This window comes from Actinia tenebrosa, unplaced genomic scaffold (assembly GCF_029948245.1).
Source record: "Actinia tenebrosa isolate PJP-AT-01 unplaced genomic scaffold, QUT_ActTen_1.0 PGA_scaffold5__44_contigs__length_20552954, whole genome shotgun sequence".
Lineage (NCBI taxonomy): Eukaryota > Metazoa > Cnidaria > Anthozoa > Actiniaria > Actiniidae > Actinia > Actinia tenebrosa.
Genome location: NW_028292582.1, coordinates 7,555,377 through 7,568,820, shown reverse-complemented (window position 1 = coordinate 7,568,820; position 13,444 = coordinate 7,555,377). Strand labels below are relative to the sequence as shown.

At 37.7% G+C, this 13,444-nt stretch overlaps 1 protein-coding gene and 1 long non-coding RNA gene across 5 annotated transcripts; one reads left to right on the top strand and one right to left on the bottom strand.

Moving 5' to 3' along the window:
* The first annotated feature begins 1,615 nt into the window (after nucleotides 1-1,615).
* LOC148906440 (uncharacterized) lies at nucleotides 1,616-8,830 on the top strand. 4 transcript variants are annotated; one of them, XR_016121367.1, is made up of 5 exons: nucleotides 1,616-3,030; nucleotides 5,102-5,187; nucleotides 6,844-6,934; nucleotides 7,122-7,262; nucleotides 7,558-8,830. It is a non-coding gene; the product is annotated as an uncharacterized LOC148906440 (long non-coding RNA). The 4 variants fall into 4 exon arrangements; XR_016121366.1 differs by having other exon boundaries at nucleotides 5,099-5,187; XR_016121369.1 differs by having other exon boundaries at nucleotides 5,099-5,187; nucleotides 6,844-6,942.
* Nucleotides 8,831-8,952: 122 nt separating this feature from the next.
* Nucleotides 8,953-12,797, bottom strand: LOC116293276 (uncharacterized). The gene is made up of 3 exons (XM_089037865.1): nucleotides 10,391-12,797; nucleotides 9,849-9,940; nucleotides 8,953-9,375 (listed from the first exon to the last, which is right to left on the bottom strand). Exon 1 carries the CDS (start codon nucleotides 12,795-12,797, stop codon nucleotides 12,186-12,188), a length of 612 nt encoding a protein of 203 aa, XP_088893991.1. The 3' UTR covers nucleotides 8,953-9,375; nucleotides 9,849-9,940; nucleotides 10,391-12,185.
* Nucleotides 12,798-13,444: the final 647 nt, after the last annotated feature.

Here is a 13,444-nt window from a genome sequence, read left to right as displayed (position 1 = left end):
GAGCCGCACCTCTGTATTTACCCGTGATGTGGCAGTGATCTCTAACCTTATCCACATAGAAATCCTCAACAAATGCTTTGTGGCAGTGAATGCAATGCGTGGAGGGCTTTCCCGGCTTTTCCCCCTTCTTAGCATACTTCCCGCATTTAAAATGAGCTTCTCCTAAATACTTTCCATCTTCATCCCACGCTTTCTTGGCTCGTCTTCCAAACTGGAGAAGCGTATGTTGACAAATGTGGCATTTCTTTGCCTTGGTAAAAGCCTCCTGGTTCTCTTTGGTAAATACCATCTTCTTTGGGTGTCTTAATTGTTCTCTTATCTCTTCCTCCTCTTCTCGCAATGCTTCTAGAAACTCATTAGCTGCGTTCTTACCTCGGTAAATTACAGGAGGGTCGGCCTTACCATCTGATCTGACTACTATGTAACCAAAGGAGCAGATCTCGTGTAATCCCACCTTATCCGTGGCACCACTTTTCTGCTCTTCCTTAGTTATCAACGCTTCAAAGTCTGCATATATCACGTAAGGCACCTGCATCTGCTTTTGATGGTCTGAGTAGGATAGGTTCTTATCTGTAGGCATCTGGATCCGTTGCGCCACTTCTTCGACTCCGCGACATATTTCGTCGTGATCCTTTAGAGCTTTAACGCTGGTAAAGGATAATAAGCAGCAATCGCAGAAGTATTTCTTACCTTTGTGTTTGGTGTGTCTGTAAAATAGTCTGCTAATATGTTTAACCCACGAATAATGTCCGCCGTGGTAGAAAAGGTGTATTCGTTCTCCTTTACTCTTTGACAACACTAGTGGTACTATCGTTTGGTCTCTGACTCCGTAAACGTTAATTGCTAAATCGTTTATTTCCTCAAATATGGGGATGTCTATCAACTGCATGGGAAATTCCACACCATCCCACTCTAAATCGTCTGTGGGATACTTACTTGTCCTACATGGATCCTTATCTACTGGATACAGTGCGGATCGTATTGCCCACATAAAGCAGCGGTTGTCGTCATTCTTTACGTTCACTATGGCTTTCTTCCTTTCTACCCACACCGGCAGGGGTACGTAACTTCCTCCTCGTATCGGCACGTACCTTGCCATGCTAACCTCCATACCTTCTACCTCCTCCACTGTCCAACCTGATCCTTCTTTCGTGTAGTTAGACAGCGATTCCATTATTGCTTCTAAGGCTTCGCTGAGTGACCTATCCAGATTCGTGGACTCTAATATCACTAACGACTTTGATCGCAGCATTGCTGTCGTCGTTGCCTCATCTTTTGATAAACTTACTTCTACCATTATACTCGCTTTCAGGGCTCCTAATTCTTCTATGCCTTTTCGAAGCGTTCTCTTGACCTTCCTTTCTGACTGACGCCAAAACTGTCTAACATCAATCTCACCGTTACCGGGTATTGACACCGTTTCGAAATTGCTTTGGGATTCCATCTATATAATAGGAGATATCTTATACCTAATTCCAGACCCTTTTCAGATCGTCGTAGTCATACTCACAATCCTGACAATGCCAAAACAATTTAACCTTAGTCTCAAACTTCTTACCACATCCACAATCATAGCTGCTCATACATTTCGTCTTCATCTTCAAATGCTTCTTCAAGTCAACTTCTTTCTTAAAAGTTCTCTTACAATCTTCGCACTCCATATATAGACTAACATATTTTACATAGACGCGGGATGCGGGTAATCGCGGTACGAATCAAAGGGGGTACTTTAGACGGGTAATCCTCCAGTGGTCGTTGCGCTGGAACCCCCATCCCCTATACTACTTTTTAATGAACCCATGAAAAAATTAATAGTTTGCATAACAGTAGACTCTAAACCAATTGTTTTCTTTTGTTTGTTATCAACTGGGTGGTGGATAATGGTGGTAGTGGTTGTCATGGTAATGTTGATGATGACCAATGGTGGTAGTGGTTGTCATGGTAATGATGATGACTGATGGTGGATAATGGTGGTAGTGGTTGTCATGGTAATGTTGATGATGACTGATAATGGTAGTGGTTGTCATGGTAATGATGATGACTGATGGTGGATAATGGTGGTAGTGGTTGTCATGGTAATGTTGATGATGACTGATGGTGGATAATGGTGGTAGTGGTTGTCATGATAATGTTGATGATGACTGATGGTGGATAATGGTGGTAGTGGTTGTCATGATAATGTTGATGATGACTGATGGTGGATAATGGTGGTAGTGGTTGTCATGGTAATGTTGATGATGACTGATGGTGGATAATGGAGGTAGTGGTTGTCATGGTAATGTTGATGTCTGATAATGGTAGTGGTTGTCATGGTAATGTTGATGATGACCAATGGTGGATAAGGGTGGTAGTGGTATTGAAAAAAGGTAGTGTGAACTTTTAAGGTATGTATTTTAATAATAATAATAATTATTATTATTATTTAATATTGCTCAAGGGCACTTTACATTTAAACTGCTACTACTACTACTACTACTACTACTACTACTAATAATAATAATAATAATAAAGAAAAATAACCTAGTACTATCCAAACTCAGTCATAAAATCTAATGTAATTTCTGAGCACAACTTGTCATTTCTGAATAAACCATGGCCACACAAAGTAACAAAACTATGACGTCTTATGGTATCAATTGGATCAGTCTAGTGAGGTATGTCACGAAGCCTTCACAAATTGACCGAAAAATAAAGAATTGCCCGCCATTACAAATGAAAAATTTAAATCATTAACTATTTTGTCACTGCTATGAAGTATTTAATGGAAATGTTATTTTCTTTTATTTGGTTGCCTGGAAACCCAAACTTTGAACATCGAAAGTGACACCTCAGTTGTCCAAAGTTTCTCGATTTTGATTGGCTAAAAGATTTTTTCTCAGATCAGGCCTTGTGTTTCTTTCTGTTTTCTACGTGGTATCCCTGTGGTGTCCCATAATGCCGTGTGGGCTTTGTCAAAAACATAAACACACAAGATGGCGGAAAAACAAGAAAAACAAGAAAAGCATGGCTAAAAATATCTTCCATTATCCGGTAAGAAATGCTTACAAACTACACTAATCCATACAAATACTAAGATAAGATTTATTTCGTGTTTTATGGGTTTATTCGTCCTTCAAAAAAGCATTTTATTTTGAAATGTAGTACCATTTTTTGCACTGAGTCAGTTTAACTAAATATCTTACGGTTTCATATTCTTTCACGAACCAGGTTTTATAGATTATTTCAGGGAGGTGTGTGTGTGTGTGGGGGGGAGATGGAACTGGAAATATAGCATTGCGTTTTCAAATTCACACCGCGATGTTCCCGTACGCTTAGAATCAGTAGCTCAATATTAGACGTATAGCCTATAGTATATACCGGGAGTAGTCAATCGATAAAAATCGATAGAAATCAGCTGATTTGTATCGATTTTTATGGGAAATCGTTTAAGATCGATAAAAAAATTGGTGTGAGTTCGATTTTTATCGATTTAATTGATTTTTATCGATCAAGATTTGACAGCTTTAATTCGATCCACTAATGAGTACAATCATGTAATCAGCTTTATTTCACGGAAAGTATTCGAAAATATCGATGATAGTGCAATAGATTTTATAACTATTAATTCACAAGTAATAATATGTAGATCAGGCAGCTAATTATCCAAGTACTTTTGCTGTCTGTTCGCTGATCACTATAAGAAACTCCTAGTTTGTGCCAAGCTATGGTTACCAAAGAGTAATTTCCAGTGGTGTAAATCCGTAGCCACACGACCCTCGTACGATCATCGATAGCAATTGTTCAAGACATAAATCGAAAAAAATCGATATGTATATAATCAATCGATGGATAAAAATTGATACAAAAATTTAGTGTGAGTTCGATTTTTAACGATTGATAGATACAATCGATATCAATCAAATCAGCGGTATCGATTGTTATCGATTTATCGATTGGCAAAATCGATATCGATTTTTATCGATTGACTACTCCGGGTATATACAAGAAGAAAATAGCCTTGAGTAAGGCGAAATAGCCCAGTAACCCCAATAAATACTTTTTAGAACTTACGAAAGTATTAATACCAACCATATACCAATAAAACCAGGTTTATAAAATATTTGAAAACCAGACATACTTCAGAGCTATCAATTCAGCTGTAATGGATAAGGAGTCCCAACTATTTTTTGCTGACCATTCTTTCCCTTATAAACAAGCTGTGACTTCATAGTGACATACTGTACATAGTGTTTTAGTTACCATACACATCACATTCTTGGACCTTTGTACCCAATAAAGTTCTCCTCATTTTAGTATTCAACAAATTTTTATATAATGACTTGTGTCTTCATACATAAAGAAAGATTTGTTATCTATTATATTGGAAAAATTTAAATAAGATTTTTCATTTATTACGATAACCATGAATAAGAAAACTTCAGTTATATGGGCTTAGCTCAGTACTTTTTAGGTAAAATTTGAGATTCATCAGACTGGAGGGGCAGCATTTGACCATTTAGTGGAGCCTGAATGGTGGGGCTTTTGATCATTTGGTTGGCCTGACGGTAGGGAAATTGACCATTTTTCCCTAAAAAAAACCTTTTGATGGAGCAAAAATGGACTAATGGATTGGATTTGATTTAATTGGATTAGATAAATGGAGTGAAGTAATAATGAACTAAAAGATTGAATGTGGTTTAATTGTGATGTGACGGCTAGTGCTCAAAAGGTTGATTTGATTTTATGGATATATGGATGGATGAATGGAGAAGGTGGGTACAGATAATAGATTGAATGTGATTGGATGGATAGATGGATGGATGGATGGATGGAGAGGGTGAGTAAGGATAATAGATTGAATGTGATCTAATTGGATGGATGGATTAATTTAGATGGATTGGAGGGTACATAGATAGATAGGAGGGATAGGATGAATAAATGAATGGGTGGGATTTCCCTGTTCCCTGTTTCTGGTTCCCGGTTCTTATGTTCTTTGTTTGCTATGCCCTGTTCTCTGTCCCATGCCTCTGTTTGCTTCACTGTCTTGATTATGAAATACATTAACCATGTGATCCGTGTTAAAAATATTTAATTTTGTTGCACTCTTGATAAATCTCAGCAGGTGATGGGTATGTAGGATGGCAGAACAAACAACAACAGAAATCAAGACGAGAAGAAAATTGAAAAGGAGAAGCAAGATTGCAAAAAGTGAGGAAAAAAACAAAAAACAAAAGAGACGCTTAGTTTTTGAACCTTTATTTATAAATAGACTACCATAGTAACCTTGGTTTCTATCTTCCTTTTATTATAAGCTGTTAACTAAGTCTTTCTAATATTTCTAGTTAGCTTGTTGTCCTGGGTCACACAATTATGAATCACATTAGAAGTTCTAGATAACATTTGTTGAGACAGTCAAAGTGTTTTTCTCTCCGTTCCACTTTTCCTTTGCTCTTGCCACTTTTCTCCATCTTGCTTTGGCTTAAATGTTTTCCCATTTCAGACCATGTGTTATTCTCTTGAGAAGAATACTCTTCATTTAAACCATATCCATATAACTGCCAACCGGTTGGCTCAGTTGGTTGGCATCGGAGTTCCGTGCGGGAGGTTATGGTTCGAGTCCCAGCCGGACCAATACTCAGGGTCTTAAAATAACTGAGGTGCTGCCTTTGTAATTACATCTGCAAATAGTTAGACTTTCAAGTGGCTCTGATGACCATGTAAAATGGTGGTCCTGTCTCTCCACACTCATCATTACTAACCAACATAGGAGGGACGTAAAAGAACCTCTGAGGACATAAAGAAACCCTGGCAGTGACCACCCTCAGTGCCTAAACTTCATACTAACCATCTCTCATGCTTGTAAATTGCATAAAAGCAATCTGTAATTCACTCCTTAATGTAAAGCACCTTTGATTATATTCATATAGAAAGGGCACTATATAAATTCATAAGTCATTATCATTATCATTAAAATTATCATGTTCATATGTTTTCTCATGCACGACCATTAAATAAAGAAATGATACTCTAGGGAATAACACGTCTAAAATGGAAAAATATTACACCCAAGGTAAAAAGATCTATTACTTTTCTTGCTTTTTTTCCATTTCTTTCTAGTTCTCTCATTTTCTCTTTATCTCTCCTCTTATAAAGACACGGGTTGGGTGGCATGGGTGGCGTAGTGGTTTACTGCTTGCCTCTCACCATTGTGATCTGGGTTCGAGCCCAGACTTAGGATGGATCATGTTTGAGTTGAGTTGCTTTTGTTGTTGTTGTTGTCCTCTCCCTTGCCAAGTGGGTTTTTTTCCAGGTTCTCCAATTTTTTATCCCTCTGTAAAAATCAACATGTGAATTGAGTGTTGAATAACTAATGTCGTATAGGGCAGTCACAGTAAAATGTAAAGCCAGATCTAAAGCCAGACTGCCTGGAATTAATTAGATTGTAAGTGTTTAATGCTACATGGATAGATGGATGGATGGATGGATGGATGGATGGATGGATGCAAGGATGCAAGGATGCATGGATGGATGGATGGATGGATGGATGCATGGATGGATGGATGGATGCATGAATGGATGAATGGAGGGATGGATGCATGAATGGATGCATGAATGGATGCATGGATGGATGAATGAATGGATGGATGGATCGATGGATGGATGGGTTGATGGATGGATGGATGAATGGATGGATGCATGGATGGATAGATGAATGGATGCATGGAGGGATGGAGGGAGTGAGGGATCGATGGATGGGTGGATGAATAAGCTGATGAAGTGGTTGGGAGGATGGATGAATGGATAATAAATTAATGGATAAATAAGGTAAAAAAAATTATTTCTGCTTTGTGTTTTTAATGACAGAGACACAAGTGAATGACTTAAGAGATGACTGTGATGAGCTGTGTTATGAAGTCATTGGTTCAACCTGGCAACAGAACAACAAGTCTGGCAAGTAAGCATGTAAATATTTATAGAGATTTTAAATTATTTTTGTGTGTGTGGGACAGCATAGTAGGCATTGGGAAAGATGGATGGATGGCTGGAGGGAGGGAGAGAGGGAGGGAGGGATAAACTGAGTGAGGGATGGATTGATGGATGGGTGGATGAATAAACGGATGCTTTGATGTTTTTAATGACAGACACCACTACTGCAGAGTCAAAAGAAGGGTTTGATTAGTATGGATATTGGGAAGAAACCCACTTGAAGAACAGAAAGAATGAAACAACCATTTACACAACCATATGGTATTATGTACAAATGCCTATGCTGCCACTAAAAGGTAGGAGGAAACATGTTAAACAATGTGCAAACACTCTTATTCTGCCCTGCCCTGCCCTGCCCTGCCCTCTCTCTCTATTCTATTTTTTTATCTATTTTTTGTTCTCAGTCCTTTTTTCTCCTTTCATTCTCTGTTTTAATTCCTCTTTTATCTGTTCTTTGTTCTTTTCTCTGTTCTCTTTATGTAAGCAGACTCTCAGATGTGCACCCTGGACAAAGATTATTAAATATATAAACCATGTATTCCTGATAAAGAGAGTTTATATTTTGTTGCACTGTTACATTGATTTCTGCAGGTGGACCGCAAGATGAATGACAGATTAAAAGAAGAAGAAATAAAATAAAAATGTAAGAAGAGAGGAAGGAGAAACGAGATGAAATAAATAAATAGTAAAAGCAAAAAAGCAAAATAGGAAATAGAAGAAACAAGTAAAAGAAAATCACAGAAAAAATGTGAAAAATAGAGAAAAGGAATGGAAAGGAAAGAATTAAGAATATGTGTCAAAAAAGACACGGTAAAGAATATTAAAAGATAAAAGATAAAACGGAGCGAAAGGAGAAGAAAAGAGTTTGAACTATATATAAATGTTAACTGTAAAAAGATGCAAAATTGAGTGAGTCTTATCAAAATACTTTTAAAAAAAATACAAAATCTCAGTCGTCACTATACGCCCCCTCCCAACCCCAGACCTCTGGACCACGGCTTTCGACATTATTTTGAATGCGAGTCTTACAGGACAAAACAAAAGAAATATCACAGCAGAAAAGCTGTGATTTCTTTTGTATTTTCCTGTTCTGCTCGTTTTTAGGATAATCGTGAGGGTGACTGGACAATGACCCATCAACACCGTGACCGTCACAGAGAAACAAAGAAGTAATTCTTAAGAGATTAACCAATAAACAATAAAGGCACTTGTTCATAAAGTGCTAGATTCCTTAAGGCTTGCTTCTTATCGTATCATGATGAAGAATGTCAATTGTATGAAAGAAATAAATGATGCTCGAGGGAACGACGTGACTAAAAAACCACGCTCGCGGCCCTTTTTCTTAAAAACAGAAGAAAACCTTCCACTGGTTTCTACTGTATTCACCCAAATATGACGTCATGTATTTGATTACTTTGAGCGTTGTGTAGTAAAGTCACGTGTTATTCCCTCGGGCATTGTTTTATTCAAAGCTTGAAATCACTTATTCAAACTGAAATAAAGGAGAACAAATTAATGCGCATAATTTACTAGTATCAAACGGTTGCTTTGTGCTGCTGTGCTTCAAGAAATAAAGCTCTTGTTTTACGCCTAGAACTTTTTGCTAAAACTTGTGTTCAACGTCGTTAAGAGACAAGATTCAAGGGGGCGTAGCACGGTACAATTTCATAGTGAAACCTGCTCCCGAAGTTTCGTTTGCGGCACAAACCAAAAGTTGTTCACAAGTTTTAGCTTTAAGTTTCATTGTGTGAAAGGAACTTAAAATCAAAACAGGCACGCGAAGTGGCGAAGCCGCATGAGGTTAATAAACTTGATAATTTATCAAAGTGTAATAAAAAATGTTGGCGCTTCATGCGTCTTGAAATCTTAGTTTGTTCCTCTTTGTCTCTGGGTGTATTTTATTTTTGGTCGGGTGGAGTCTAGACATGAAAGGATATTTTTCAGCTGTTGTTTTATTTCTTTTATTTTTTATTTTTATGGGTCAGACAATAAATGTCACACAATAAAGGTTCGATGTTCTTTTATTATCAACTGCGTGATCTAATGAATTCAAATGAAAGGATTATTTCAAACCCACGATTTTTTTTTCGTTATGAAAATTTAAAAATCGCGCCTTAAAAAAACACAACATTAAGGGTCACGTGACCGGTCACGTGACTAATTAACATAATGGTGTTTTCTGCCTAAAATAAGCGTTTTTTCGGGTTTTTATCCTCCGTAGTGTGCAAATATGACCTTTTCTGGTCATGTTTCACGTTTTGGGCAAAAAATATTGCTCGAAAACCGTCGCATTTTCACCAAAAAATCAAGACTTTTGTGGGATCCCTGTGTAAAATGCTAGTTCCAGGCCCTTGTTGTGACTTGTGCTCATTTCAAACTTGCTCCCTTCGTGGTTCGACGTGTGTCAATCTGTGGAAATATAAAGAGAAGTTTTTACAACAACAACAAAAAATTATTAGCTCGTGCTACACCTAACAGAGAGATAAGGACACGAGAACTATGAAAGGTAAGAATTATCGTGTTTTTCTGCGTTATTCTGGCGTTTTTCCGTATTTTTAACCAGTTTGTAGATTTCGAAAGTTCGATTGACCGCCATGACACGTGTTGGCTTTGAACTCTAAGAATTTCACTTTTTCTTGCAAAATACAATTAAATTTGCCACAAATATGTAATTATAGAAAGTTTTCAAACAGTTTGTAAGCTTAATTTGAGTATATTTTCATTTTTTCCATATTTTGAAACTTTTGTCATCATCGTTACACGAAACTTGGTTCGTGAAATTTTAAGACCTTCCTTCCCTCGTTAGAACCATGAAAATCCTAAATATTAATGTCCTAATGATTTATCTTTCTTTGTATTGCAGTCTTAAAAGTATAACTTACACGTGAAATACTCCATAAGGCTGTCCAGTGATCTGTAACGAGATGGAAACCTGACATCTGAGCCTAACTACCATACTGCATCTTGACTCTAACTAATATATAATGGAATACTTCAGTATTACTCTGGTAATGATGGGTATAATGCACTAAAACAAGAAGCAAAAACACTTGATACAATGTTGTCTATGAGCATAGAACTGTAAATTAACCTGTTGATGACCCTGTGACCTTCATAACAATATGGACTTCCCTTGTTGCTGTATGGGTGTTGACCTGAATATCAACCTGATGACCCTGTGACCTTCACAACAATATGGACTCACACTGTTGCTGTATGGATGTTGACCAGAATATCAACCTGATGACCCTGTGACCTTCATAACAATATGGACTCACACTGTTGCTGTATGGATGTTGACCAGAATATCAACCTGATGACCCTGTGACCTTCATAACAATATGGACTTCCCTTGTTGCTGTATGGGTGTTGACCTGAATATCAACTTGATGACCCTGTGACCTTCATAACAATATGGACTCACCTTGTTGCCACAAAAATATTGTTCATATCCCAAGTAGCAGTTTATTACTAATCATCAGGTATATATATTACTCTGCAAAAAAATTTCATACATAAGTTAGTTATACAATGCTTTGTTGAGGCACTCTATGGGCTTTTATTTCTCAAAACCAACATGGTAGATGTCACACAACCACAGGGTTCCCACTTTACAGCATGGTCTACTGCTGACCAGTACTGTATACTGACAGGACTGAAGGATTGACATGGATTATGCATTAAAGAACATTTATACCATTTAGTCTTAACTAGTAATCATTTCTACAAATATCTATAGTTGATTCAGGTTTCTAAACACAGATCTCTTTCACTTTTTCGACAGCTTGATGAGAATTGATATGTGTCATCATTAGATTGTGATGATACTATATTGCATCAAGCTATTGCCAGCAGATGTATGACAGACAAGTAAGTTAAACTATTAGCTGTGTTATAGAATATAGAAATGCATCCATTCCAAATTAGTTTTTTGTTTGTTTTTGTATTGATTACAGTGCAACTACTGTAACTGGGACCACTTGAACAGTTAGACAAGAAAACAAATTAAAATGTAGAATGAAAACAATGCATTCCAACTTTGGGTAGTGGAGCCAATTAGAAACCTAGACAGCATGAGAATCGTAATTTGATCCTGATGTTGGATTGTATTGTTTTCATTCTACAATATGATTGGTTCTGGTGGCCCCGGTTATAGTAGTCAAACTGTAAGAACAGATTTTAGTAAACGAAAATGAGCATGAATTTCACCTATATTTTATTATTGGGTAGACCTTTAGTAGTATAGGGAATGGGGGTTCCAGCGCAATCTCAACACGGGCAAGGCCCGTGTCAAAAATCCACCTACGGACAATCCCCACTCCAAGTGTGGTTGGGGGCAACAGCGCAAATATGTTAGTCTATATATGGAGTGCGAAGAATGTAAAGAGTTTGTTTATGATTTCTGTGTAAAGTGCTTGAAACCCAAGTTTGTACCTACTAAACCAAATAAGTATATTTGTTGTGACAAGAAAATGCAAATAGAAGACGACACGTCAGCACAGTGTTACGAGTGCGGTAAAAATATTCGTAATGCCGTGCCTTGTGCTACCAGGGAACAATATTATTCCAACGGAGGTCGTAAGAAGACGCCATACAAAAGAATAAAATACTTCAGAGACTGGATGAGTCACATTCAAGGTCAACGGCCGGTATATTTAGACGACGAAGTAATGGAAAGAATTATAAACCACTTAGAAGAGCCAACGCCACAAAGCCTACGGAAAACGCTGAAAAAATTAAAGCTAGGGAAATATTACAAAGCTATTCCCTATCTTTTGTCTGAAATTACCGGTAAGTCTATTCCCGAGGTTTCTGATATGAGCAGAGCCGAGTGGATGTTTTGTCGGCTGGATAAGGATATTCCTTATTACCCTAACGTAATCTACGAAATATTTTATGAAATAGACCCCAGCCACCCCCTGTTAGGATGGATTCCGAGGCGACAATAACATATTACGCGTAATTCGTACGATGAATTTATATTACGCGTAATAATTTGCCAAATAAAGTCATGCAAATAATTCATATTACGCATAATAATTCGCTAAATGATTCATATTACGCGTAATAATTCGCCAAATAATTCGTATTACGCGTAATAATTCGCCAAATAATTCATATTACGCGTAATAATTCACTGAATTTATATTACGCGTAATTTCTAGACTGACGTTCAATATGTAAATAGAATCCCGTCACGCTCTTTTCGAAGCAGATGTTTACTGAGCAAGCTTTCTTTGAAGCTCTTCTTTTGCCTCCTGGTAGATCTTTTTGCGAGATTCCTCGGAAAGATCTTTTACAACTGTTTTTTTATTCCTTATGTCCGACTTTAATTTCTCGTACTTTTCCTCTTCGGCTAAGATAAGCGAGAATTCTACGTCGTCTATCTTTCTGTCACGCAAAGCCTTTGAGACAAGGTCAGTGATCGTATTTACTTTAGCCCTTGACAGAGCTATTGTCGTGTCGTGTTTTGATATTTTGCTTGACAACTGTTTCATAATGCCCGTAGCAACAGCTGAAATAATACCACAGGCTGCCCCAACGCCAGCCAAAGGAACGCCAACGACTATTCCGGGTCCAGTAAGCGAAGTAGCAACGCCGGAGCCCGTTAACACAACAGATATGGACCCTGAAGTTATCGAAATCTTATGTAGCGTACTCCGGGCTCTGACGTACTTTTTTCTAACTTTTTCATAGTGTTTTGTCTGCCCTTCCAAGTAAGCCAGGATTAAGTTTGCTTTATTGAGCCTAAAGTTTTCTGCGTTTAGTTCGTTAGGTGTAGTATAGGGAACATCTGGGTACAACTTAGGTGCTGATGGTATAACATCCATTATATACTAATGTACGACGCTTTTGGAAATAACATAGAGGAGCAACCACATAACAGCCACTGGAATTGGGAAGCATTTAAGAAATTGTATCCCAAAGCAGTAACCTCGAAGTTTGAAAGCAGATCTGACGGGATTTACTTCAAAGAGTATAATGACTTAGTTTACAGCAATAAGGATTTGGAAGAGGGATTGGAAAAATTACACCCAAAAACACCCGTTCATAAGCCCGTTTATAAAGCACCTAATTTTCCAAGGAATCTATTATTAACCACGGAAGATTACCCATTTTACGATGCTGAAGGTGGTGTAAACAACTTCGAAAAGCTGGTAACGCACCTGAAGATTTCAGTGGGTAAACAATCATTTAACGTAATACTAAGAAATATCTATAAGAATACGATGTTGAAGCATACGTCGGGTAAAGAGGCCAGGGAATGGTTAGCAGGGCCCAATATGCGGTATTGGCCGCAGCAGTTAGACTTTGCTATTTGGGCTGCCACTAAAGGTTGTGGCGTTGCCGCGGATATGTTTCACGTTCCGATCATGCGGTTTCACGTTGCCTTTACGGTAAGGAGGTTGTTGAAGGAGCTTAACGTACCTTTACCGGGAGATAAGGCATTTAATCCAATGAATAATCGATATAACGC

Coding starts and splice junctions, on each gene's coding strand:
- LOC116293276 (XM_089037865.1), bottom strand. CDS start 12,797: ATGGATGTTATACCATCAGCACCTAAGTTGTACCCAGATGTTCCCTAT.